This window comes from Zosterops lateralis (genome assembly GCF_965231275.1).
Source record: "Zosterops lateralis genome assembly, chromosome: 30".
Taxonomy (NCBI): Eukaryota; Metazoa; Chordata; class Aves; order Passeriformes; family Zosteropidae; genus Zosterops; species Zosterops lateralis.
The window spans coordinates 1,805,913-1,833,102 of NC_139790.1; the positions used below are offsets into that span (position 1 = coordinate 1,805,913).

Consider the following 27,190-nt stretch of genomic DNA (forward strand, 5'->3'; position numbering starts at 1 on the left):
TCATGCAAGAAGAAAAGTTGGGGCGGGGGCGGAGGAGGAGGAGGAGGAGGTGGGGGGTGGTGGGGTGGGGGGGGGGGCTGGGGGTGGCCGCGGAGGAGGGGGCGCGGGGGGGGGGGCGCGGTCCTCCGTGGGTCCCTTGGTGGTGTTTCCTCGAGGGGGAGGGGGCGATCTGGCTGGCAGATGTGGTTGTAGAGAAGCTGGGGGGGGGCGGTGGTGGTGGTGGTGATGGGGTGGGGGGGAGGATTTAACCCCTCCTCTCTCTCTCTCTCTCTCTGTCTCTCTGTCTCTGTCTCCGCCGCCGCTCCCGGCCCCGCTCCCCCCGCGCTCGGCCCCGCTCCTCTCGCCGCTTCCTCCCGACTGCTCCGCCGGGGACTCCGCGGGGCCTTTATGCGGGAGCGCTCCGTGACGTAGCTGCCCATATATGGACAGACAAAGCCGAGCCGAGGCCGAGACGTCACAATGGAAGCTCCGCACAATGGAACGTCGGAGAGAGAGAGCAGGAAGCGGGGCCGGCCAGAGCGGGGACCGGGGACAGGCGGCCCGGAGAGGGGGAACCGGGGGTCCTGCACCGGGGAGAGGGGGCTCGGTACCGGATACCGGCCTGAGGGCACCGGGAATGGGGTATCCTGCACCGGGAAAAGGGGATAGAGCACCGGACACCGGGTAAAGGGGATCGGTGACCGGGAAAGGGGTACCCGGTACCGGGCAATGGGAACGGGACCGGACATCCCGAGCTGGATAAAGGGTAACGGGTTTTCTGCACCGAGCAGCGGGTACCGAGCACTCTGCACCGGAAAAGGGCACCGGGCATCCTAAAAGGGGTATAGGGCATCCTAAAAGGGGTATAGGGCATCCTAAAAGGGGCACCGGGCATCCTAAAAGGGGCACTGGGCATCCTAAAAGGGGTACTGGGGACCTAAAAGGGGTATAGGGCATTCTAATAGGGGTACCGGGCATCCTAATAGGGTACTGAGCATCCTAAAAGGGCACCAGGCATCCTAAAAGGGGCACCGGGCATCCTGCGCTTGTCACCGAGTACCGGGTGTGCATCAGGCATCCTGCACCGGGCATTGGGCACCGGACACCGGCGCGGGGGTCTCTGTGTCCCTGCAGAGCTGTGGCGGCTCCAGCCCGGATTATTCCCCCCGGGAAAGCAGCGGGGGCGCGGGGACAATCCTCCCCCGCCGTGCCTGACCCTGCGGTCGCCCCCGGGGCTGCTCACAGCCAGCCTCGTACCGGGAGGATTTATATATATATATATATATATATATATTTTTTTTTTTATTTTTTTTTTTTTTCAAAGCCCATCCCGCCGGAACGGGATGGGAGCGGTGCGGGGAAAGCCACAGCGCCAGGCAGTGGAATTTGAAGGGAAATAAAGGGTCAGAGTGAGGAGAGGGGGCTGCAGGAACCTCCAGCCCCTCTGTGCGTGGTGACAGCGGTGACACAGAGAGGGGACAGCTCTGCCCCCTCCTCACATCCCCACTCCCATGGAGCCAACAGCGCTTGGAATACTTTAAAAACAGGTAACACTTGTTGGTCGCCTGTGATTTTTTAACCTCACCTTCCCCCCCCGATTTTAAAAAGTTTGGCACTTCCAAGGCGTCAGTAATTAGGTGGTTTCGTGCTAAGTGTGCCAACTGATGCTATCTTTAAAACCCTCCGAGTTATATAGCAAATGTATGGAAAAATGCTGTGTTGCAATAGCTCCACTTACCCAATTCCTGCAGGGCCGGCTCTGCCATGGGACTGAAATCCGGGCTGCGGGAGGGGAGCGGGCACGGGGGGCACGGACACGCACCGGGGGCTGCAGAGGGGCCGGGAACCGGCTCTGCTCGGTGCCGGGAGCCCCTCGGGGCGGGGGGTGAGGTGGGCGGGGCGGGGGGAGCCTTGCCGGGGGTGGGGGGGGGGGGACAGAGAGCCCAAATTTGGGGAGTTTGTGACCGCTGGGGGAGGAGGGGCCGGTGTGTTCTGTCAACTTCAGGGTCACTGTTCACTTCAGGGATCCCCCATATTCATTTCAGGCCCCCCACATTCACTTTAGGTCCCCCCACATTCATTTCAAGGCCCCCCAAATTCACTTCAGGGATCCCCCATATTCACTTCAGGGCTCCCTCATATTCACTTTAGGGCCCCCCACATTCATTTCAGGGCCCCCCACATTCATTTCAAGGCCCCTACATTCACTTTAGCCCCCCCCACATTCACTTTAGGGCCCCCTCCATTCATTTCAGGGCCCCCCACATTCATTTCAAGGTCCCCCAAATTCACTTTCAGGGCTCCCCCTGCACTCCAGGGCCGCTCATTCACTGCAACCCCAAGCACAGCAGTGCTGCCCCTCCATCGATGAACCCCTTTTTCATTAAAAGACTCCCCCCTACCCTGTGCAGAACCCCCAGAACCTGTGCAGAATCCCCGACCTGTGCAGAACCCCCCCATCTTTTGCAGAACCCCCACATTTTGCACAGAACCCCCCAAACCTGTGCAGAACCCCCCCAATCTGTGCAGAACCCCCAGACCTGTGCAGAACCCCCAGACCTGTGCAGAACCTCCCCATCCTATGCAGAACCCCCCCATCTTTTGCAGAACCCCCACATTTTGCACAGGACCCCCCAAACCTGTGCAAAACCCCAAAACCTGTGCAGAACCCCCCAAAACCTTTGCAGAACCCCCCAAACCCGTGTAGAACCCCCAAAACCTCTGCAGAACCCCCCAACCTTTCTCATACCCTGCACAACCCCCCCTCTCCTTTTCCCCCTCATCCCCCCCCACCCTTTCCAGGGCACTCTCCTTATTTCGCCCCCCTTCTCTCCATCTCCCACCCCACCTTTCCCCCCCTCCACACCCCCCAAAAATCCGCATCCCCCGCCCGTGGCCCGGCGCGGCCCGGGGGGAACGCGGCGGCGGCGGGGAGGAGGGGGGAGAACGGGGAGGGGAAAGAAGGGGGAGAGAAAAAGAGAGAGAGAGAGAGGAGAGAGAGAGAGAGAGAGCGGGGCGGCAGCGGGCGGGCGGCCGAGGGGAAGCGCCATACAAGGCCAGGATCCGGCCCCGCCTCCGCTCCCTTCTTTGGCCGCCGGTTCCGGCGCCCCCGGCGCTGCCAAAGAGGAGGGGGATGCTCAGGCGGGGAACACGGCGGGGGTGAGGAGGGGGGTCCCGCTGACACCCCCACGGTGTGTTTTCCCTCTTCCCATCCTTCTCCATCACCGCTTTCCCACGGTGGGAGCGCGGCCGCAGGGATGGGGATGCTGCGGGGCCCCCGCAGGGCAGGGAAAGGACACCTTTCCCTCCAAAAAAATAATTTAAACTGCCTCTTTCCCCCCAAAAAAAATAATTTAAACTGTCCCTTCCCCCCAAAAAAAATAATTTAAACTGCTCCTTCCTCCCAAAAAAAAAAAAAAAAAAAAATTAAACCGCCCCTTCCTCCCCTCCAAAAAAACCCCAAACTTTAAACTGCTCCTCCCCCCCCCAAAAAAAAAACACTTTAAACTGCCCCTTTCCCCCAAAAAAAAATAATTTAAACTGCCCCTTCCCCCCCACCAAAAAATAATTTAAACTGCCCCTTCCCCCCCAAAAAAAATAATTTAAACTGTCCCTCCCCCCCCAAAAAATAATTTAAACTGCCCCTTCCCTCCAAAAAAAAAAATTTAAACTGCCCCTTCCCCCCTCAAAAAAAAGAATTTAAACTGTCCCTTCCCCTCCAAAAAATAATTTTAACTGCCCCTTCCCCCCCAAAAAAAAAAAAAAATTAAACTGCCCCTTCCCCCCCCCAAAAATAATTTAAACTGTCCCTCCCCCCCAAAAAAAATAATTTAAACTGTCCCTTCTCCCCCCAAAAAAATAATTTAAACTGCCCCTTTCCCCTAAAAAAAAAAATAATTTAAACTGCCCCTTTTCAACCTTTAATTGTGCACAACAACAACAACACTCAATTCCTTATACAGAGGGGTTTGCTCAGCTTTATTCCTGTAGGGAATTCCTGCTCTGGAGGAAAATTGGAAAACTCTTCATCCCCACTCTCAGCTCACACTGACCCAGGTGGGAGTTTTGCCCCCCTGAGGGTGACAGTGACACCCCGACAGCAGTGTCCTGGGGCTGTGGGTGCACCCCAAATCCTTCTCCTGGGGTTTAGGGTGAGTTTAAAGCTCCTGAGCCGTGAGGAGCCGCCGCTAAACCCGGCTGGGTGAGAGCGGGACGGCCCAGGCTCTGCTGACAGCGGTTTGATGGGGAACGGCCCGCAGCCAAAATAAACCCGGGCAGAGTCAGGCTGGCACGGAAACGGCCGCATGGGGGATGGACTGGCTCGGTTACAGCTCAGTTTAATGGGCCGGAGCATCCCCAGCAGAGTTCTGCACCCAACGGGAGCGGGAGGGGGGAGAAAATAGAGAAAAATCTCACCTGGGATGGCTCTGGATGGTTTTAAATTACAGCTCAAGCTGGATGGAGTTTGTAGCTGAGAAGTTTCGCTTTTTTTTTTTTTTTTTCTTTTTTTTTTTTCGTCATCCCACACACCTGCCTGGTGTGAGCTCCGAACTGACCCAGGGTGTTCCATGGATCTGCCCCGCTCAGGTGAGGCCTCACCTGCAGGGCTGGCCCCAGGCCTGGGGAGCACAGGAGGGATGTGGAGCTGCTGGAGCTGCTGGAGGAGGTCACGGAGCTGCTCCAGGGCTGGGACAGCTGGGAATGTTCACCTGGAGAGGGGAAAACTCCAGGGAGAGCTCAGAGCCTCTAAAGGGGCTCCAGGAGAGCTGGAGAGGGGTTTGGATGAGGGATGGAGGGACAGGACACAGGGAATGGCTTCCCACTGCCACAGGGCAGGGCTGGGTGGGATATTGGGAAGGAATTCCTGGCTGGGCTGGAATTCCCAGATTTGCTGTGGCTGCCCCTGGATCCCTGGCAGTGCCCAAGGCCAGGCTGGATCCCCCTGATCCATGGAAAGTCCCACGGTGGGACTGGAGGGGCTTTGAGGTCCCTCCAACCCAAACCATTCCAGGATTCCACGTGCAGGTTTAGATGGGATTTTGTGAAGGAATATTGGGAGAGGGGCTGGGCTGGAATTCCCAGATTTGCTGTGGCTGCCCCTGGACCCCTGGCAGTGCCCAAGGCCAGGCTGGGTCACCCTGGAGCAGCGGGAGCTGTCCCTGCCCAGGGCAGGGGGTGGCACTGGGTGACATTATTCATCCATGTCCCACCCTGTCACTTCACTGTGACACCCACCGAGTGCCCAACAAAGAACCGAGACCCCCCAACTCCCAATACCCCCACCCTGACCCTCCCTTGGGGGCTGAGAGCAGCCACACCCCGTCCCCAAAACCCCACTGGGTTCCCATGGGGACAGCACCGTGTCACCCTTGGGTGCTGTCACCTGACAGGTGACACCCCTCTCCTCTCAGTCTTGTGACCGCCCAGGCCCTGATTCATCTCCCAGGAGCTCTGCAGGTGCTCCCCGGGCTGTGCTGAGCATCCTCGGGCTTCGAAAAAAAATTAAAAAAAAAAAAAAAAAAAAGGGGAACTCATCAGGGTTTTTCACTTAATTAACGGCGGGTTAATTGTACTTACAGGGAGGGGAGTATGAGCCTTGTGGGGAGGATGATGGGGCTGCTCCTTCCCTAAAAATCACTCGGGTTGAGCTGAGCTGAGCCTTGAAGGCTGGGGGGCACCACCAGCTGCTCATCACCTCCCTGTCCTGTATCTGGGGAGCTTTGGGAAGCTCCAGGCGGTGCTGGCTCCGTGTTCCAGCCTTTTCACTCCCCGGAGAAAGAGAGAGAGAAAGGGATCATCTGTAAGGATGGCGATGATCACCATCGTTGTCACCTCATCCCAGATCACAAAGGATGCTCAGCCCGAGGCGCACGGCAGAAAACACGGAGCCTTTTTTTTTTTTTCTCCCTCTGCGAGGCCTCGGATTGTCTGCAGATGCAGATCTGGGGCTGGTAAGGTCACGGAGTTGTAAACAGAGTGTGGCTGGTGGGGAGCTGAAAGGTCACCGGCCTCCTGCCCCCCGGGGACAGCTGTGCCAGGCCCTGTGTGTGTGGGCGGCTGCATTGGATGGTCCAAAACACAAACTTTTCTCCAGCAGCTTGGAGAGAGAGAAAAAAAAAATTAAAAATAAAATACACCCCGAGAGGCACCGAAACCACGGGGTGGGCGTCGCGGGGGGATCTGATCAAACCTCCGTGGTTTGCTCAGGGCTGAGAGTTTTGTTTTGTTTTGTTTTGTTGGTGAGAGCTTGAGCTGATGTGGCACTTCAGGGGGTGTTGGGGAGCAACAGCTGGCCAGATGTGGCTGTAGCAGCAGCAGTGGGTTCTCTGAGCATCCCCATGGCCTGGCGTGAAAGATGCTCAGCGCTGCCTGGGATGGGATTCAGGATAATCCGTAATTTCTGAGGGAGGAGAGACTTTTTTGTTGCTGTCGAGCGTGGGAAATCCTCATTTTCAGGCCAAACTCTGTCTGAGGAAACTCCAGCCAGGAGAAACTGCTGGGCAGCTTTTCTGCTCCTGAACCAACACCCTCCCGGCCTGTGTGTCCTCCCCAAACGCATCTCCAGCCTCACCTTGGTTTCCCTGATTTGCCTGTGAAAACTCCACACCCTCCTCCTCCGGAAATATTTGGAAACGCTCTCGCACTGAAATATGCACGGAGAAGGAGATGGGCATTTCCCTCATGGAAAAGGGAGATTGGGCAAACCCCTCTTGGAAAAGGAGATTGGGCAAACCCCTCTTGGAAAAGGAGAATGGGCAAAACCCCCTTGGAAAAGGAGGTTGGGCAAAACCCCCTTGGAAAAGGAGATAGGGCAAACCCCTCTTGGAAAAGGAGGTTCCTGCAGAGGAGGAAGGGATCCACAGACAGAATTTTCCCTGAGTAAACCCCAAATAATGGATCCCCATAAGCCAAACCCCACAGTGGCTGGTGGGGGGAACCATGGGAGGGTTGTGGGTGGCTGTGGGAAGCCCTTTCCTGCCTCAGTTTCCCCCTCAGGATCAGCCCTGCCTCACCCTGGCAAGGTGGGAAGTTTGGGATGGGGAGGAAGAAGCCCTTTGGAGCAGAGCTCCAAGTCCTGGTGATCCTGGGAAATGGGTTCTGGGTGGCCGGGCTTGGCTCCTGAAGGGAGCAGCCCTGGGAGGTGGATGGAGGCCAGGGATGCACCTGCAGGAGTGTTTGGGGTGCTGGGGGGGAGGCTCTTCCCAGAGAGCATCCCATAAATCCTGCTGCTCCCAGGGCTGGGTGACCCCAACCCCATAACTCCCTTGCTTGCAGGGGTTTATGGGTGACCCGAAACCCACAAATTCCTGCTGCTCCCAGGGGTTGGTGGCTCCAACCCCACAAATTCCTGCTGCTCCCAGGGGTTGGTGGATGACCCCAACCTCACAACTCCCTTGCTCTCAGAGGTGGGTGAGTGACTCCAATCCCACAACTCCCACTTCTCCCAGAAGTTGGTGATCCCAACCCTATAAATTCTCGCTGCTCCCAGGGGTTCGTTGATGACTCCAACCCTAAAACTCCTGCTGCTCCCAGGGCTGGGTTACCCCAACCCCATAACTCTGACTTCTCCCAGAGGTTGGTGGCTCCAATCCCACAACTCCCACTGGTCCCACAGGTTGGTGATCCCAACTCCACAACTCCCACTGGTCCCACAGGTTGGTGATCCCAACCCCACAAATTCCCACTGCTCCCAGGGTTTGATAGGTGACCCCAACCCCACAACTCCCACTGCTCCTTGGAATGGGTGATCCCAAACCCACAATTCCTGCTGCTCCCAGAGGTTGATGGGAGACCCCAACCCCACAACTCCCACTACTCCCAGGGGTGGGTGACCCAAACCCCACAACTTCTGCTGCTCCCAAAGGCTGGTGACCCCAACCCCACAAATCCTGCTGGTCCCAAGGGCTGGTGGGTGACCCCAACCCCACAACTCCCAGGGTTGGTGGGTGACCCCAACCCCACAACTCCCAGGGTTGGTGGGTGACCCCAGCCCCACAACTCCCAGGGTTGGTGGGTGACCCCAGGCTGTGCCAGCCAGAGGGTGCTGAGTGCTCTGGGGGAACTGGGAGCCTCAGGGTCAGCCCAGCCCAGCACAGGCCTGGTTTTCCAAGCCTTTCCTGTCATTATCCAGCTGGGGAACAATGGCAGTGGCAGCTGGCTTGGTGTGACCCGGAGATAAGGAAACAGCTGATTAGCCCAGAGTGAAAGTGGTCTCGAGGGTGGGAAGGATGGGATTCCAGCCAGGGATCAGGCACAGAGCAGCAAAACCCAAAGATGATTTTATGGGACCAGCAGAAACCTTGGCGTGGTGCCCCCAGGAGTGACCCCACCAGGGTTTTGCAGACAGGGACCACAAAGGCCGTTTTTTGACACGAAACCAAGAAACAGAAGAGGAACCGGACGCTGGAATTGCAGCTCCCAGAGATGTTCCGTGACACGACACTGAGGAGATGTGAGTGATTGATTCCCTGACAGAGGAGCAAGAGGATGTCAGAACCCTCCAAAAACCCGCCACACCCAATGGAAAAAGGGTGTATGAGCACCCAAGGGTGACCCCAGAACGGTGTGAGGGGTGGGATGCCCTCACAGACAGAGAATTCCAAAGGTTCCCTGCCTGGGAAAAAAAGCTCTGCTCCCCAGGGCTGAGCCACAACCAGCACAGGAGAAACTGGGGAGAGGCCAAAGGCGAGAGGGATCCGTGAGCCATTGAAACCAGCCCGGGGGGAGAATTCGCCATTTCCTTGCAATGAGGAAATGTGAGGTTGGCTGAGGACCCGCGGGGCTGCGGGAATGGGAAGCGAGAGCCGCCGACAAGTGAGGACAGGCCGGGCTGGGGCTGCGGGGCGAGTTGGTCTGTGCTGGGCTGTGCTGGGCTGTGCTGGCCGGGGAGCAGCAGGGGCGGCTGGCAGAGCCATCCCAGCTCTTTTCCACCACACCTGGGGATGCAAAAAGCCCCGCAGGCATCCTCCTCATCCCGCAGCCAGCTGGGATAATAAACAGGCCTGTTTACCCTGCCCTGCTCCTGGGCAGGGGAGAAGCTGCTGGGTTGGGACCACCGTATATCAAAATTTTTTTGTTGTTGTTGTTTTTATATTTGTTCTGTCAAAGAGCGTTTTGGGGCAAACCACATCTGAAGGTGCTGGTGGTTTTCCCTGGAGGAGTGGGAGAGGCTGGGAGCTTCCCACTGCTGTGGCCAAACCTGGCTCAGACAGACTCGGGGAGCAGCTGAAAGAGGAAACAAAACCTGGGCTGAGTTTCTGCCCACTGAGCATCCCTTGGATGCTCATCCCGGGATGCCTGGGAGCGTCTCTGGGCACAGCTGAGCTGCTGCTTTCCCTCAGGAACAGCTGGAATTTGCATCCCAGGATGCTGCTGGATGGTCCAGCCACAATGAGCAGGATGAGGGTCCAGAATCCTAAAACAAAACCAGCTCTAGCAGGGCCCTGGGCCCCCAAACAGCCCCACAAAGCTCCTCTGACATTATACAACATTTTGGAGGCCAAATATTATAATAATTTATAATAATAATAATTATAAATTATCTCTAATGAATGAAATCCCCACTGCAGGATCTGCCTGTACATCCTTTGCTCCCTGCTGGTCCCCTCTGAGCTCTGGCACTGCCGCAGAGGTGGGGACACATCCCTGTCCTCGCCTTCCCTAATACTTCAGGAGCCCTAAATTCAGGAGATGAGCTGCTGCTTTCCCTCAGGAACAGCTGGAATTTGCATCCCGGGATGCTGCTGGATGGCCCAGCCCCAGGGAACAGGATGGGGGTCCAGGACCCCAAAACCAAATCAGCTCAAGCAGAGCCCCCAGACAGCCCCACAAAGCTCCTCTGACATTTCGCATTTTGGAGGTCAAATAATTATGAATTATTTCTAATTAACAAAATAATCACTGCAGGATCAGCTTGTACATCCTTTGCTCCCTGCTGGTCCCCTCTGAGCTCTGGCACCGCCACAGAGGTGGGGACACATCCCTGTCCTCTTGCCTTCCCTATTACTTCAGGAGCCCTAAATTCAGGAGCTGAGCTGCTGCTTTCCCTCAGCAACAGCTGGAATTTGCATCCCGGGATGCTGCTGGATGGCCCAGCCCCAGGGAACAGGATGAGGGTCCAGGACCCCAAAACCAAACCAGGTCAAGTAGGGCCCTCAGACAGCCCCACAAAGCTCCTCTGATGTTATAAAGCATTGTGGAGGCCCAATAATAATTAATTATTGCTAATTAATGAAATAATCACTGTAGGACCACTCTGCATGCCCTTTGCTCCCTGCTGGTCCCCTCTGAGCGCTGGCACTGCCACAGAGGTGGGGACACATCCCTGTCCTCGCCTTCCCCTATTACTTCAGGAGCCCTAAATTCCTGCCACGGCCCATCAGCCTCTCCCAGGGCCCGCCCTGGCTCCTGGAGCTCCTGGAGCACCAGTTCCCACCTCCATCCCCATCCCTGTGGCACGAGGGGACCCCCCCCAACCCCTGGTGGGGGCTCTGTGTGATCCCCAGCACGAGGATGAGGGGCTGGATCATCCCAGGCTCGCCCACCCCGAGGCTGACGTGGAGAACCCGGTGTCTCAGCATCCCGTGGGGCTGCTGATGCTCAGCTGGCCGGGGGATTTCTCCCACGTCGGATCCCAAAATGAGCAGCTCTTGGTTCATCCCCAGCAACACGTGGGGATTTTTTTGGGGATTTATCCCTCCTGACCTATTTCCCGAGGTGGGGTTTTGCAGCTCAGGGAACGCTTGGGGAGTGCAGAGATGTGCAGATAGAGGAGCTCCGAGGTGTGAGATATCAGTAATTAATTTGCAGGTTGATATAGTTATGCGCTTAGATCATCATCAGCTGATCCTGCTAATCCCTTCTTGAGCAAGGCTCCGGCTGAGGGGGAGCTGCTGCCTGGCACAGCAGGGCTGGGTTGTCCCCTGTGGCATCCCCAGGTGTCACCCAGGCTTTGGGGTCCCCCAGTAGCTGCTCCTTGATACCCCCCAGCCTTAAATCTGTATTTTCCTGGGGTGAACCCTCTGCATCAAACCCAGGGTTGCCCCCCTCGAGCCAGGGGCTGAGGCTTTCCCCCATTAATTATTTCAGTGATTATTAAAACCAGGTAATTGTTATCCTGTTGGCTTAGGGCTCGTGTTTAGCACGAGCTTCTCCTGGCCTCCAGCCCAGTTTTGGGAAGGAAACATCCCCCATGTGCTGCTGGGTGCTGCTGTTTGCTCACCGGGAGCGCTCGGTTTTTCACGAGCTCATTGTTAATTTTGAAACTCCGAGTCCTCCTCTCCCTCAGTCATCCCGTGGAGTGGGTGGGATTGCTTTGGGAAAGGGCTGGAATTGTTCAAACCCAGCTCAGAGCCTCGTCCTGGGAGAGAAAAGGGGAGATGTGTCCATCCCACGGCCGTGCCTGGGCTCAGCTCAGCTCACAGCCCCCCAAAATCCCTGAGACTCTGTTTTTCCATGGATTTTTGGTCTTGGAATACAGCTGGGCTCTGCAGAGCTGGTGAATCCATCCTGGAATTCCTGGGATGTGCCACCTCACACCCCACCAGCCCCACACCTGAGCTCACCCCACTCTATTTTCTCCCAGCTCTTCACACACACACACAAAAAAATAAAAAAGTCATAAAGCCACGACAGTGGAACATCGATGTGACAAATACAAAATAAAACTTCCTCCGAAGGCTAAAAATGACACCCGTAGACAGTGAAAAAAAACCAAAAAAAAAACCTTCTCTGGGTGACAATAACAGAGTGTGGAGCTATTTCGGTGTCGGGCTGTTCCATTGCAGCACTGGGGTTGCGGCTGCTCAAAAGCCACTTCCCCAGGGATGTGACGTGTCTCTATCACAAACTGATTTAGAAGCAAAACTTTCTGCATTTAGGCAGCTGAGAGGCTCAGCTTCTCTTTTTCTCCCTCGCGCCCGACGGTGAGCGAATGGAAGGAGAGATAAAGGGGGGGTGGGACCAGCATGACGCGGCTTCCTCCTTGTGAGTTTTTTCCTTTGCTCTTTCTAAATAATCGAAAAGTGAAGCAGAAGGGAACAATTAATATTTTCCACTCCGTGGAGGGCTCGCGTGCATCCCAGTGAGAGTTTGTGGTGCAGGGCTGGCTGGGGTTGATGACTCTGCAGCCCTGAGAGGGCCCGAGTGCCCAAACAAGGCCAGGGGTGTTTGGTGCTGTGTGCTGGCAGGGATTGTCCCAGCACAGGGATATTGCAGCCAGCTGGGCAGTTCCTGATCTAGATCATCCCTGTCCTCATCTCCATCTCCATCCCCACCTTCATCCCCATTCTCATTCTCCATCTCATCCCCATTTCCACTCTCCATCCCTGGCCTCATCCCTGTTCAATCCTCATTCTCAATCCTCATCCCCATTCTCAGTCCCTATCCCACCCCATCCCATTTTATCTCCATATCCACCTCCACCATCTCCATCTCCATCATCTCCATCTCCATCTCCATCATCTCCATCTTCATCTCCACCTCCACTTCCACCTCCATCTCCATCTCCGTCCTATTTCCATCCTCATCTCCATTCTCATCTACGCTCCCCTCTCTTTATCCATCTTCCTCTTCACTCTCCATCCCATTTCCCACCTGTCCCATCCACATCCCCACCTCCATTTCCATCTCCTCCTCCATCTGTCTCCTCATCCACATTCTCCATCTCTGTCCCTATTCCCATTTCCATTCTCCATCCCATCCCCATTTCCAATCTCCATCCCATTTCCATTCCCCATCTCATCCCATTTCCATTCTCCATTTCCATTCTCCATCCCATCCCATTTCCACTCTCCATCCCATTTCCATTCCCCATCTCATCCCATTTCCATTCTCCATTTCCATTTCCATTTCCATTCTCCATCCCATTCCTATTCCCATTCTCCATCCCATCCCCATTTCCACTCTCCATCCCATTTCCATTCTCCATCCCGTTTCCATTCTCCATTCCCATTCCCATTCCCATCTCCATTCTCCATCCCATTTCCATTTCCATTCCCATTCTCCATTCTCCATTCCATCCCATTTCCATTCCCCATCCCCATTTCCAATTTCCATCCCATTTCCATTCTCCATCCTGTTCCCATCCTCAATCTTATCCCATTCCCATTTCCAATCTCCATCCCATTTCCATTCCCATTCCCATTCCCATTCCCACCCCACCCCACCGGTGTCACACCGGGCAATGGATCCCTCTGGGCTCAGCTCCCATCGATCCCGGCTCATCCCGACTCCTCTCCCCCCCAGCTAAACCCAGGAACCACAGTGATAATTTCCTAGAAGGATAAACATCCTGATTGCCTTTTCTCCACCAAAAATAACCACGCCAGCCACAAGGAGCTGAGGGCAGGGAGGGAAGGATGGTGGAGTTTTGGCTGCAGGATGTCAGCGGAGCCGTGACCTCTCATTTACACCAGAGCCTCTCTCCGACCTGCCGGGCCAATTACACCCTGCTCCGAGGGCAAGGATAGAAAAAGAGAAGGAGAAATCCAACTTTAGCAGACTTCCATGACATCTCACAGTGTCATTTCCTCTGCTGCTAATCTTAGCCCCAGTGGCAGCGGGGTTCGTGTTGTTTTTATTTTTTTTTTTTTTCCCTGGGTTGTGGTGTTACCCAGCTTCCTTTTTTTGTTGCTTTCCTTTCCGCCGGCTCCTGCAGCTTCACCCAGAGCTGTGTGCCCAGGGCAGGCCTGGATCCTGCTCCTGGATACCCCAATCCCTCCTGGAGGGGACAGAGCTCTACAGGACCCCGCTGTGATTCAGCCCCTCCAAGACAAAAAGCCACTTCCTGAAGGGAAAGTCCCGGCCAAATTTAACCCCCCCAGGCAGGACTGAAACCCACATTTAACCCCCAAGGACTGAGATCCACATTAAACCTCCCGGTGCAGGACTGAAACCCACATTTAACACCCCAGGACTGAAATCCATGTTTAACCCCCCAGTGCAGGACTGAAACCCACATTTAACCCCTGAGGACTGAAATCCACATGTAACACCCCTGTGCAGGACTAAAATCTACATTTAACCCTCCAGTGCAGGACTGAACCCCACATTTAACACCCCAGGAACTGAAATCCATATTTAACCCCCCAGTGCAGGACTAAAATCTACATTTAACACCCCAGTGCAGGACAGAAATCCACATGTAACACCCCAATGCAGGACTGAAATCTACATTTAACCCCCCAGTGCAGGACTGAAACCCACATTTAAACGCCCAGGAACTGAAATCCACATTTAACCTCCAGTGCAGGACTAAAATCCGTTTAACACCCCAATGCAGGACTAAAATCTACATGTAACCCACCAATGCAGGACAGAAATCCACATTTAACTCCCCAGTGCAGGACTGAAACCCACATTTAACTCCCCCACGACTAAAATCCATGTTCAACCCCCCTAGATTTGAAAACCACATTTAACCCCCCAGTGCAGGACAGAAATTCACGTTTAACCCCCCAGTGCAGGACACAAATCCACATGTAGCACCCCAATGCAGGACAGAAATCCACATTTAACACCCCAATGCAGGACTGAAATCTGCTCTCACCACCAGGGACCCAGGTGAGGTGACCACCAGGATGGCCCAGAGATGTTTTTTCGGGATCAGGTTGCTCTGTTCCAACCCCAGGCACTGATGATGCAGAGCTGAGAGATGCAGCAACCACCCAGAGCATCCTCACCCCTCTGAAGGATCCCAGGCCTCCCTGCACAGCCCTGAGCGAGTCATTCCCTCCTGCCTCAGTTTCCCCTGCCTGCAAAATGTCCTGGGCTCCTGCTCCTGGTGGTTTAAGGGGAATAATATTCCTGGCCATGGGCAGGACAGAGGAGGCTTTGTCACAGTTCAGACACCGGGATGTGCTTCAGGGAGGGCCTGAGGCGAGTGAATCTGAGCCTCGGAGAAAACTGAGCCTTAGATGAAAGCCTAATTAAGGAGCTAATTAAAGGGGAGGTCTGGCTAAGTGGCCAGTAGGCAGAGCTCTGCTGATTTATGCCTTTAATTTTGGTTTTGCTTTCCAAGAGGAACGGGCTGAGGGCAAAGGCAGGGCAGGGCCCAGTTCCCGTGTGGTGCCACCAAGGGACTCCTGGACAGGCATCACTGTCCCTGTCACCTCCTGGGTGACCCTGGGGTCACCTAAATGAGGGTCTGGCTGGCCACCCCCATCACCCACAGGGGTCTGCAGATCCCAAAATCCCGGATTCACCTGGAAATCCACTGTTTTGCACTTCCTGCCACCACAGAACTCTGGGTTGCTCCTTCCAAATTTTATTTGTGAAGCTGCAAAGTCCCCAAAGTGCCAGGGGGACATGCAGGGGGTCGAGTCAGAAATGGGGTGGAGGGAGGAGAAGGGGCGATGACAGAATTCCTGGGGTGCCCAGGTGAGCTGGGACAGCCCTTGGCACGTTCTACCAGAGGGAAAGAAAACTTGGCTTAGGGAGGGGAGGGATTGGGGTTGTCTGGGGTTGGGAGAAGGGTGGGATCATCCTCGGGGGGTCCTGGGGTCCCCTCTGCTCCGGGCAGAGGCGATTCTGTGGTGTTGGGGATGGGCAGGGCGAGGAAGGGATGGCCGGAGTTAATTAATCCATGTGGTTTTTGGTGAGGAACTGGGTTGAGGCCACGGGATGGCCCAGACCAAAATCCTCCACGAAGTCCTTCAAGTCCCAGGCACCTGGGGAGAGAGGAAAAAAGGAGGTGAGCAAGGCTGCAGGAGGGCTGGAGAGAGGGGAGCAGCCCTGTGCAGCTGCTGCTCTGCCCCAAACCACATCCTGCAGAGCCCAGGAGGCCCCGGGGACAGCGGGGAGTCACAAGGACCCCAACTCTGAGTGTCCCGGGGGTACGAGGGGTTGGCTCCTCTCCTGTCCCTGACCTTTAGAGCAAACCTTCCTGTGAGCCCACCCCGGGCTGGAAATCCCCCTGGGGGTGTCACAGGAGATTTCATTGGCATTCACTGAGCTGCTGATGGAGCTGATGGGGTTCCTCATCCCTGACCCTCCTCTCCTGCTCTCTGCCCTGACCCCAGGACCCCACAGGTCTGGGGGCAGCTTGTGCTGGATCCAGCTGTGGTTTTCCCCACGCAGACAGCAGGGAAACTCTCCAAAGTGAAAGGCAGGAGGGATTCCTTCTTATCAGGCCCTTGTGGGGGCAGAAATCCGCCTGTGCCCCACCAGGGTCGGGCACCGAGCCCGGGTCTGGCTGGTGGCTGGAGCAGAGGGGCTTTCCCTGGAGCCCAAACAGCTCACAGCGGGGAAAAGAGGCCCGCTGTTTATCTGAAACCTGTCCTCTCCTCTTCCTGGCTGCTCTTTAATGTCACACGGCAGCCCGGCAGCCTTTATCTGCTGTCACATCTCAGCCCCGACCTGAGAGCAGCGTCCCCTTTTGCTCTTGCAAAAAAAAACAAACAAACCAAAAGTGCTGAGCAAAAGCTGCATCACCTGCGTGGGGTGATGATGGCTCGGGGAGCTGCTGCAGCTCCCACCTGGCTCTCCCCACACCTCGGGCTCTGAGATCCGAAAAAAAGCTCTGGAGATTCTCGTGGTGATGGCACTTCCACTCTGTGACCTCCCAGCTCAGGAAAGGAGCTCAGAGGATGCTCAGGAAGGACTTTTCATCCCTAACTCCAGCTGGGATGAGATGCTCTGGAGAGTCTCCTGGTGATGGCACCTCCACTCTGTGACCTCCCAGCTCAGGAAAGGAGCTCAGAGGATGCTCAGGAAGGACTTTTCATCCCTCATTCCGGCTGGGAGGAGATGCTGGGATGCTCCAGGCCGCTGCTGGAGGGTCCCAGGTGTCCCCTGCTCACCCTCTGAGGATCCAAACCGAGCTGAGAGCGAGGACAGCCTGGAGTCACCTCCAGGAAGGACACAAAGCCACCAGCGCCTCTCTCCATCCCCAAATTCCACCTCAGCTCAGCAGTGAGGGGTCTCATCCCAGCCCCCTCAATCTCTGGGGGTCCCACTGAGGGAAGGAGCCTCGAGGGGGGTCCTGCAGCTCTCTCCGGGTGCCTTTCATCCGGAGAGTTTCAAAGCGCTGGGAAAAGCCCTGGGGAGAGCAGCAGGGGCCATTGGGGACCAGGGTGAGAGCGAGACGAGGCTCCCCCCATCCCCAGGGGGGGCAGAGCTGTCACTGATGTTCCCGGAGCCCCCCGAGAGAGGAGTGGATGAAAAGGAGCCGGGGGAGGCACAAAGGAGCCTCTGCGGGGCTGCAGGAGCCGGGCCGGACTGTGGGGCCGGGGTTTTTCCTGACCTACTTTCCTTGTGCCCGGGGTAGGGAAAGCCCCGGGTGTGGCAAAGGTGGGGAGGGGGGGATTCACCTGGGGAGGGTCAGATTTGGGTCCCCCGACACCAAATCCGACCCCAAAGTTGATCCCCCATCCTGATGTGATCAATTCCCAGTGATATCCCTGTCCTAAACCATCCCAAATCATCCCAGCTGCCTCCTGTGAGTCACTGGGATCAGGGAAAGGAGCAGAGGACCAGCCAGGGCACCACCAATGTCCCCTCTCCCTTTTGCCACAACAATACAAACCATCCCATCTCCCTCCTGTGAGTCACTGGTAGCAGGGAAAGGATCAGGGAAAGGAGCAAAGGACCAGCCAAGGACCCACCACTGTCCCCTCTCCCTTTTGCCAGAACAACACGGCGTTTTATCCGTGCCTTGCTCCGTTTTCAAGCTCATTTCCTAAAGGATTAAAATCATCCCGCTCGGTTTTTATCGGTGGGGAGGAAGAGGAGAGCCCGCTGAGACCCCCAGCGCCTCGTGGGGAAACTGAGGCACGGGTTGGGCATCCCTCCCATCCCACCCCCCAAAAAAAACCCAAAAAAACCCCACAGCTCCTTCCTCCACCCCCCCCCCCCCCCCCGGCTGTAATTTATCAGCCTCATCAGCGAGAACGTTTCTCCTGATGTTTTCTGTGCCAAGATTAATGATGTCCCAGCGGAGGTGGGCGGGAGGCCGGAGCTGCTTTGGTCACCATGAAGTGACACCCGGGGAACTTGGGCTGGTAAAATTGTGTTTTCTCTCCTCGGCCGCCTCCTGTCCCAAGCCACAGCCTTTCCCTCCCTGCCGGGGCCCAGTCCAACCCGATTTTCCAGCTGGGTGGATCTCACAAGGTCGGCTCATGAGTCAAAACCTCGGTGCTGAGGTGGAGAGGGATGGAGCTCATTCCTGTCCCTGCTGCCCAAAAGGAGCTCATTCCCTGTCCCTGCTGCCCAAAATCAGCTCATTCCCTGTCCCTGCTGCCCAAAAGGATTTGTTGATTCCCGGAGGTAAAAATTTCTGGGAGGAAAAAAACCCCCCAAAACATCAAAAAACCCCCCCCACACATACACAAAAAAAAGCGCACCCCCCAAAAAAAAGCCCCCCCCCAAAAAAAAAACCACAAAAAGAAAAAAACCCACCAAAAAAAACCAAACAAAAAACCCCAAAAAAATAAAAAACAAAAATCACCCACCAAAAATAGAAAACAACAACAACAACAACAACAACAACAACAACAAACCAACCAAACAAAAAACAACCAAACAAAACAAAAAAAAAAATCCATTCCCGGTTTGTAAATCACCTTCCCAGGGCAGGAAGGCAGGAAGGACTTTGGGAACACCCAAAGCTGGAGAAGCAAAATGATAACTCAGGTGTGATTAAACCTCAATATTTTCTTGTTGATTAAAGACCCCCCTCGATTAAAGCTCTGAGGCGGGGGGAGGAACTTTAATTCTGATTTAAGCCTGGTGGGTGCCTGAATTCCCCCCCAGCTCAGGGATTTCCCGTGGATGCAGAGCCTGCCACGGGCGGCTGTGACATTTCACAGACCACAAATCCTTATCTGGCATCTCCCCAAACACACAGACACGGCTTCTAACGCTGCGAGGGAAGTGGGGCCAGGGGCAGGAAGAGCTTTGGGGACACCCCAAATGTCCCCACCTTCGGTCCTGAGTGGGGACAGAGCCGGTGCTCGGTGACAATTTAAGTGGCACAGCCAAAAACTGAAGTGAATCAGAGAAATTGAGGCTTTGAGTTGTTTGCCTGAGGTCACACAGAGCTGGCACTGCCAGGATTGATCAGAAACGCTCACAGGGAAAGATCAGGGTGATTTTTTTTTTTTTTTTTTTCTCCTGATGAAATAAAATTTTTGCTCAAAAGCCGCTCTGGAGAAACACCTCGGCCACAAACAACTGATTTCCACATTGATACAAGTGACAGGGGGACGTGTCCATGTCCTGGGCCAGGCAGTGCCATCCCAATGGGGATGTCCCCAGGGCAGGGTGGGCACTGGGGCCACCCTGGAAATGTCCCCTCTCCCCTCTGAGCTGCTGGAATTGCACATCCAGGCCAGGAGGGAGAAAAAAAAATAAATATCTTTTCTCCACGCTCGCCGTTGCCCCTCGCATTTTTGATATTCCCAGGGATGTTTTCCAGCAGAGCAGGGACAAGGCAGGGCCTGGTTTAGTGCCCTCTTCTGGAGGCTCCGGCCGAGCTCCTGCCATCCCGCCTGGCATTGTCACTGTCACCTCCTTGTCACCGGTCACTGTCACCTCCCTGTCACCGGCCTGGCCTCCAAAACACAGCCTGGGCCGGGGGGGGGGGATTTTTTTGAGAGCTGAGCAGAAAAACTCAGTTCTGCCAAAGGATGAGCTGGCAGGGGGAGGAATGGCCGGCACAGGGATGGAGGCTGGACACATCCCGAGGCTGGGATGGGCCTGGACCACTCCCTGTGCCCGGCCAGGACACGTCCCTCTGCGGGGTTGGTGATGATGAGTGTCCCCCCAATTGTTGGTGAGACAGAGATGTCGCTGCCACCAGATGTAGGACAGAGTGAAAACAGAGAGAAGGGGTTCATTCCAGGACGGGAAATTCCCAGCAAGGATGTGAACTGCGCCTCTGGCATTGCCGGGAGAACCTGCATCGATTCTGCTGCAGGAGAGGAGCAAGGCTGGGTTCTCATCCTCTCTGCAAGGCAGAGCCTGGGGTGGACTCTCATCCTGATCCTTTAGGATTGGGGTCACCCCCTCCTTGTTCCCACCTTCTGCCAGAGGTGTCTGCCCCTCTCCCCCTGTGCTGCCTTTGCTGGATGCACCAGCGGATCCATCAGCCTTCAATCCGCTCACTGCCTTGGGGATGGATTTATTTAAAACCTTGAGACACCAAAATCTCATCCTTTGGCTGCTTTTTTTGGGCTCGTTCCCTGGGAATAAAGATGCTGGGCTGTTGGGGTCTCAATCCAGCAGCATCCCCTGGACAGGCTGAGGATGTTGATACAGCAATGAAATGGTTAAAAATAACCTTCCACCAACTCCTTAAACACCAGCCCGGCAGCTGCCTGACAAATGATGCTCAGGAATCGGATGTTGCGGGAAAAAAAAATATCCAAAATATCCGCTGGGTCTTTCCCAGGAAGGGCTGGGAAACAGGGGATGGCCCAGCTGGGGAATGCCCGGCCACCCCACGCCTTGGGGACAAATCTGGGGGGCTGGAGCCTCATATCTGATATATTCCCTCTCCTGCTCTCCTCCCGGGGAGATTTAGGAGGATTTGGAGAGAATTATACCAAGGATGAGGTGAGATATCTCAGAAAAGGCCCTTTCCCCAGGACATTTGTCCCAGGCGTTTATTTTTCGAATTTCCAGGGGGGAAAGAGAGCGAGCAAAGGAAGGGGAGACAATTTATAAATTTATATCCTCCCAGCTCAGAGGAGAGAGAGCTGGACCACAGCCAGGGGGGTCAGAGAAGGAAATAAGGGTCACTCTGAGGGGTCAGGGAGTCCGGGGCGGGGTCAGAGGGAGAAACCTTTTCCATAGAGAATTACAACTCATATTCTGCTAATAAAGAGGATTTATCCGGAAAAAGCTCCTTGCTGGGTGTCTCTGAGCCCTTTCCCAGCTCTGGGATGCTGAAATGGGAATGTGGGGACAACACGGAGCAGGAAAGAGGAGCCGGCTCTGCTGGAGAGGGGGGGGGTGACATCAGTGGTGTCATTAAGAAACGGAGTTAATGAGCCAGAAAACAAAGCCAAGGGCAAGGAAAACCTGCAGGGGGACTCATCCCGCTCTGGCCATGGGCTGAGCACCAGGCTCGATGCCCGGGGGGGGGTTCAGGGGCTGTCCCAGAGCCAGCCCCTCACTCCTGCCTGTGCTCTGTGGGTTACAAGGAGCAGGATGAGTCAGCCCAGACACACCGACCTGACCTGCCCGGCGAGCCCTGCTCATGTGGTCCCAGCTGGGAAAGTTTTGAAATTTCCCTTGTGGAGGCCACATGAGGCACAGAGCCCCGAGTTCCAGGCAGAGCAGGGCAGGGCGGGGAGGAGCCCACGTTTGGCACCAGCAGGATGGAATCCCTGCCCATCCCAAGGTCCTGCAGGATGGAGCAGCAGGAACAATCCCCTGGGCATTTTTTAGGGGGTCTTGGCTGCTCCATCCCTTCCCTGAAAGATTTTTTGGGAGGAGTTGTGGAGCTGGGAGTTGGCGGGGCGTTGTTGTGTCAGCCCGGTTTGAGCAATCCATCCCTTGCTCAAACCTTCCCCGATCCTTATCCGCCCGCTTATCCGAGGAGGTGCCGCTGATGCAACAACTCCCCAGGCTCGGGGCTGGAGGGAGGGAGGAGGGGATGTGCCAGCAAAGGGCTGCGTTTCACAGCCCACATCTCTCTCCCTGCTTCCGATCCCGCTAGCCAGGCCCTTACCAGACTTTTCCCAAGGGTTTTCTGGCTGCCTGGCAAAGGATTTAACACCTCACCCACGTCCCCTGTAAGGATCCCTTTTGCACCCAGGGAGCGTCCCCAGCCTGCTGGAGGATGAGGCGTTATCCGTGGCCCTGGGAAAGCCCCTCGGGGCCGGGATGGAGGGTCCTTACCCAGAGATTCCTTGTCCTCGGGGCTCAGGGCGATGGTTTTCTGGGCTGGCTGCCGGTACAGGCGGAACTGGTAGCGGTGGTAGCCGCTGTAGCGCGGGGGTTTGGGCGGGCTGTAATCTGGGGTGCAGAAGAGAAGAGTTGAGTGTCCCCCCTGAGCCGAAATTCCCACCAGAATCAGTCACCCATCACCCTCCTCCAGGCCGGGATCAGCTCTCCCAGCCAGCTCCCTGCAGTGTGATCCCTCAGCACTCGTCAGCTCGGGTGTTCCATGGGGAGAGAGGCCACCAAAACAGCCCCTCAACACACCCTGGAGCATCCTGGCCTCTCCTCCATCCCCTTTCTCATGTCTGCAACATCCTTGATGGGTGCACAACACCCTGGAGCCCCCTGACCTCTCCTCCATCCCTCTCCCCTTGTCTGCAATATCCCTGATGGGTGCACAACATCCTGGAGCATCCTGACCTCTTCTCCATCCCCTTTCTCACATCTGCCCCATCCCTAATGTGTGCACAACATCCTGGACCACTCTGACCTCTTCTCCATCCTCCTCCCCATGTCTGCAACATCCCTGATGGGTTCACAACATCCTGGAGCATCCTGACCTCTTCTCCATCCCCTTTCTCACATCTGCCCCATCCCTGATGGGTTCACAACATCCTGGACTCTCCTCCATCTCTCTCCCCTTGTCTGAACCTTCCCTGATGGGTTCACAACACCCTGGAGCACCCTGACCTCTCCTCCATCTCCCTTCTCGTGTCTGCACCTTTCCTGGTGGGTGCACCACACTCTGGAGTGCCCTGGTCTCTCCTCCATCCTCATCCTCATCCCTGCACCCTCCCTGATGGGTGCACCATATCCTGGAACACCCTGACCTCTTCTCCATCCCCTTTCTCACATCTGCCCCATCCCTGATGGGTTCACAACACCCTGGACTCTCCTCCATCCCCCTCCCCATGTCTGCCCCATCCCTGCTGGGTGCAGCCTTCCTTGGGCAGGAGATGTACCCCTGAGACCCCCCAGCCCCCCACCAGGGCATGGAAAACACCCCTTGGGCCCTCCCAGGGGGGTTTTGGGGTCCCCACTGTGCTCCAGGCTGGGAGGCAGCAGTGCACATCTGCCCAGATGTGGGGCCTGCAGCTGGCTCAGGGCATGTCCAGCTGCTGAGGACACAGAGGGACAGGGACACCCATGGGAGGCACAGCAAAGCCACCCCCTGTCACAGGAGGATGTGACAGCAAGGGACAAGAGGCTGAAGCTCCTCCAGGACTCACCTGCAGCCAGGTGAGCCCCCAGCCCCTCTCCCCTGAGCTGTCACCTCCCCGAGCCCCATCTCGGCCCGTTCTGAACTCAAAGTCTTTGTTCCTCCAACATCACAGGAGTCGTTGGGATTCACCCGCTTTTATCTTGTGTTTTCCTTTTGGGTTTTATCCATCCCCCCTCTTTTTTTTTTTTTGGAGCCTTTCCAAGCACCAGGGAGTTTTTAAACCACTTTTGCCTCCAGAAAAAAATAAGAGAAAAAGTGGCTCCTGTTTCAGACAGCGCCCAGCTGTGCCCTGGGGAACTCCTTGTGTCCCCTCCTTGTGTCCCTCCCTGGTGTCCTGGTGTGCCCACCCCTCGTCCCACCTGGCTGAGACCCCCATCCCCTCACTCAGGGCCTGCACTCACCTGTCAGGACCTTCCCTTTGATCTTCCCAACCCTCAGATCCGAACCCTGGAAGGACAAAAAAAGGGAGGGTTGATGAAACTGGGATCCTCAGGAGGAACATTTTGGGGGTAGACCCTTCCTGCCCCTCCAGCTGTGCCCACTTTTCCCCATTTCCAACATTTTGTGTGTTTTCCTTGTAAAGATCATTCTCTCATCATTTCCCTGTAAGGATAATTTTCTCCAGGGTGGGTGGGAAGGAGCGTGATGGGATTTTTCTTTGGGATTTTGTCTATTTGGGATTTAGGGATCCACCACTCTCTGGCACACAGGTGACACTGATATCACCTGCACATGGAGACTGTGAATGGTCTGGAGATCCAGGCCAGAGATCCAGGAAAGCCACAATTCCATTAAAATTCCACACAATAATTCCATTAAAACTCCACACAATAATTCCATTAAAACTCCACACAATAATTTCATTAAAAGCCTCAGCTCTGCTCAGCACACTGGGATTTGGGAGATCTGGCCCATTCCAGCTGGAATTGTGGCGATTTTGGTGTTTTTTTGTCTCTCAACAGAAACTCCGAGTCCTGCTTGGCTCCCCATCCCCATCCTGGGATTCTCCCCGAGGGTAAGGAACCTTTCCTGGGACACTGAACATCCTGTGGGGACTGTGTGAATGACAAAGGGCCAACAACAGGAGCCAGCACCCACATCCCACCTCACCCCTGACCTGCTGTGCTATTCCCGGCCATTCCCAACCTCCCGGCGCTCGTAAATCCTTTCCTACGGCACCCGTTATTCCAGTCCTGCCCACACACGCTCTGCTGCCAGGCCTCCCTCCGTCCTAACCTGCCCTGGGAGTTATTATCCCTCTAAAAAAAAATAAAAGATGCCTCGGATAACTCCCAGCAAAAAGCGCACGTGGGGAACGGGGCTCGGTGCCTTGACTCCCCTGCGATCAAAGCTTCCCTTTCCCGCCCAGGGAAACTGAGTCACGGCCTGTGACAGCCTCCTGCCAGCTGCCCCTGGCACCCCAAAGGTCACCAGGGAGCCAAGAGCCGGCTCAGATCCTGGGATATCACCCTGGCAGCCGGAGCCGCCGATATCCCGGTGATGGGGAGGCGACGAGTGAGGATTTGGGCAGGTTTGGGTGCCTGGGATGGAGAAGGAGCAGAGCAGGATGTGAGGGGAGAAGCGCCTGGGAGCACTGGGGGCTGCTGTGGCCCTGCCCAGATGTGCACGCTTGTGCCATCCAGATGTGCACAGCCAGAGCCCATCCAGATGTGCACAGCCACTCGCCAGCGCCCATCCAGATGTGCTCAGCCAAGCCATCCAGATGTGCACTGCCAGCCCACCCACACCGGGCTGGCTCCTGCAGATGTGCACACGCTGCCCTCCAGCTGTGCCCTGCTCCCCCAGATGTGCTGCTGCCCCAGCGAAGTGGGGAAGGTGGGAGAAACTGCTGGCACATCCTGAGCTCACCCTGAGCCCATCCTGAACCCATCCCAAGCCCATCCCGAGTTTCTCCCGAGCCCATCCCGGGCCGGGCCCGCTGCCAGCCCCGGCTCCTGTTCAAAGGCCGGGACTGCGGGTTTCTCTGCGCTCCCTCCCGTGCGGGGACCGCGCTGCTATTCCTGGCTTTGCCAGGGGCTGATGGGGCCGGGGCCGGGCCTCCTCCCTGCCCGCCGCTGTGGGATGTGGATGTGGGATGTGGGATGTGGGATGTGGGATGTGGCTGCCTCGCTCGGCCCGAGATGCTGCGGGTTCCTCGTTAGCCCCGGGCAGGGGAGAGTCAAAGGATAAAACTCCTTTTTAAGAGGCGAGAACAGGAAGAGGGCGGGAGGGAGGGAGAAAGTCGGGATGAGCGCTCCAAACCCTGCCTAGTTCTTTTTTTTTTTTAATTTTTTTTTTTTTTTCTTCTTTAATAGTGAACAGCGATGCTGGGAGCAAGGAGCGAGCTCTGGGCACGGCTGCCGGGCTGCGGGAGGGATTGGAGAGCTGGCCTGTGACGCCCTGTGACATTTTCTCCTTGTGTTTTATATATATATATATTTTTTTTCCTCTCAAGCCGCGGTTTGTAGGAGGAAAAACTCTTTTCCCCTTTGCTGACACGGCGGGGAGGGCGAGGGGAGCATCACACCGCAAAGATCCCGAGCTAATGGACACTGATGAGCCGCCGCGTTTATTAATGCCCTTTCATCAGAGCATTAATAGTTCCTAATGACACCATTTGAGCTTTCCCCAGCCTTTTATCTCCTTTCTCTCTTTCCCCCCGCCGAGGACACGCGGTGTGGGAGGTGGAATTAGATATTCCCACCCTCCGCTCTGCTGCCCGGGCAAGGGATGCTCGTGCAGCCTGAAAAAATAAAATTAAATTAAATCTGTGCCGCATATTTTGAGTGCCTTTTCCTCGGCCAAAGGAGTGGAGGGGGATTTTTATCTTGGACACTTTGGAATCTCTCTCTCTCTCTCCCTGCACGTCTCAGCCGAGGGTGGGAGAGAGGGGGGGGAAACAAATAAACAAACACAAATAAATTAAAGGCAGTGAGTCACTTTGTGTTTTCCTCTTGATCTTTTTTTTGCTTTGTTTTGTTTTTGTTTTCTTTTCACCCCCTTCCCTCCCCTCTCTCCGGAACGTGTCTGATCCCATCGGGAGAGGAGGGGAGGACAGGGATGGGTGGCGAGGACCGAGGGTTTATGGAAAGTGGGTGTGGGAAATCGGCACAATCGCTGGCACCGCACCAGGACAAACAGATGACGGATGGGACCCGGGGAAGTGCAGCCGGGCAGGGCTGGGCTGCTCCTGCCTCCCTGGGACTGAGCCCCAGCCTGGCCCTGGAGACCCTGGACAACGATAGGAGGGGGCTCAGCCCTGATTTGGGGGCTACATCCCATGGGAAACAGTCAAACAATGATTATCTGAGGGGATAAAGCTGATCCCAAAAAGTCTGGGCTGTTCCTGCGCTGCTCCTCCACCAGCAGGAATTTAACGGGCCCGAGCGGCTTCAAAGCCACATTTTTGTTCTCCTCAATCCCTGTGATCCTTGGAATGAGGTCAGGATGGAGGAATTGGCTCAGGAAGCACAGGGGAGCATCCCTGGGAAGGGCAGAGCTGCTGGAGTGGCAACCCAGCTTCCCCCTGCCAGGCTGGAAAGGGGAGGAAAAGGATGAAATGCAAATTGCAGGTGGATCTGGAGCTGTTCCACCGCGTCCTTGCAGAGGAAGGTGAAGGTTTTTTTGGGGTTTCCTCCTCTCCCCACCAAAGCCAGCAGCCTCCCCCAGCTCCCAAAACCATTCGGGCTCTTCCTGCTTTCCAACAAATAAAAAAATAACCCCATGTGAGCAAAGAGAAACTCTCCCTCCAATGATCCCCGAGCAGGGCAGGGCCTGGCGGGCCCCCAGCCCTCCCAAACTCTGGCATTTCCCTGCTCAGCCTCCAGTTTGCACAGCAGCTCCTTCCCAGAGGGATCCAGGAGCTGGGATTTGGGGCATGGGATGTTTCCAAAAGGCTCCAGCTCGCCCACGCCACCCCGACCCTCTCGCTGCTGGTGCTGCTCCAGCCCACCCTTGTTTCTCCTGTCACCGTCAAGGCAGGGTTTGGTGCCCCAAGGATCCTGTCAGTCCTTTGGTGATGAGAAATGTCACATCCCATTATCCCAGCCCTGCAGAGCCGCTGGGTTGTCGTGGGCTCTCCATCGGAGGAAGAGATTGGGAGAA

The 27,190-nt window shown here is 55.9% G+C and overlaps 1 protein-coding gene across 2 annotated transcripts in view; it reads right to left on the reverse strand.

Annotated features, from left to right (window-relative positions):
• Window positions 1-15,305: 15,305 nt before the first annotated feature.
• The window catches only part of PEBP4 (phosphatidylethanolamine binding protein 4), a 96,781-nt gene continuing 84,896 nt past the window's right edge, over window positions 15,306-27,190 (reverse strand). For both annotated transcript variants that reach the window (XM_083880386.1, XM_083880387.1), the window contains exons 5-7: window positions 23,488-23,533; window positions 21,823-21,939; window positions 15,306-15,647 (exon numbers count right to left, since the gene is read on the reverse strand). In XM_083880386.1, the coding sequence (XP_083736512.1) occupies window positions 15,556-15,647; window positions 21,823-21,939; window positions 23,488-23,533 (255 nt within the window). In that variant the 3' untranslated portion in view covers window positions 15,306-15,555. The remainder of the gene's footprint in view (window positions 15,648-21,822; window positions 21,940-23,487; window positions 23,534-27,190) is intronic.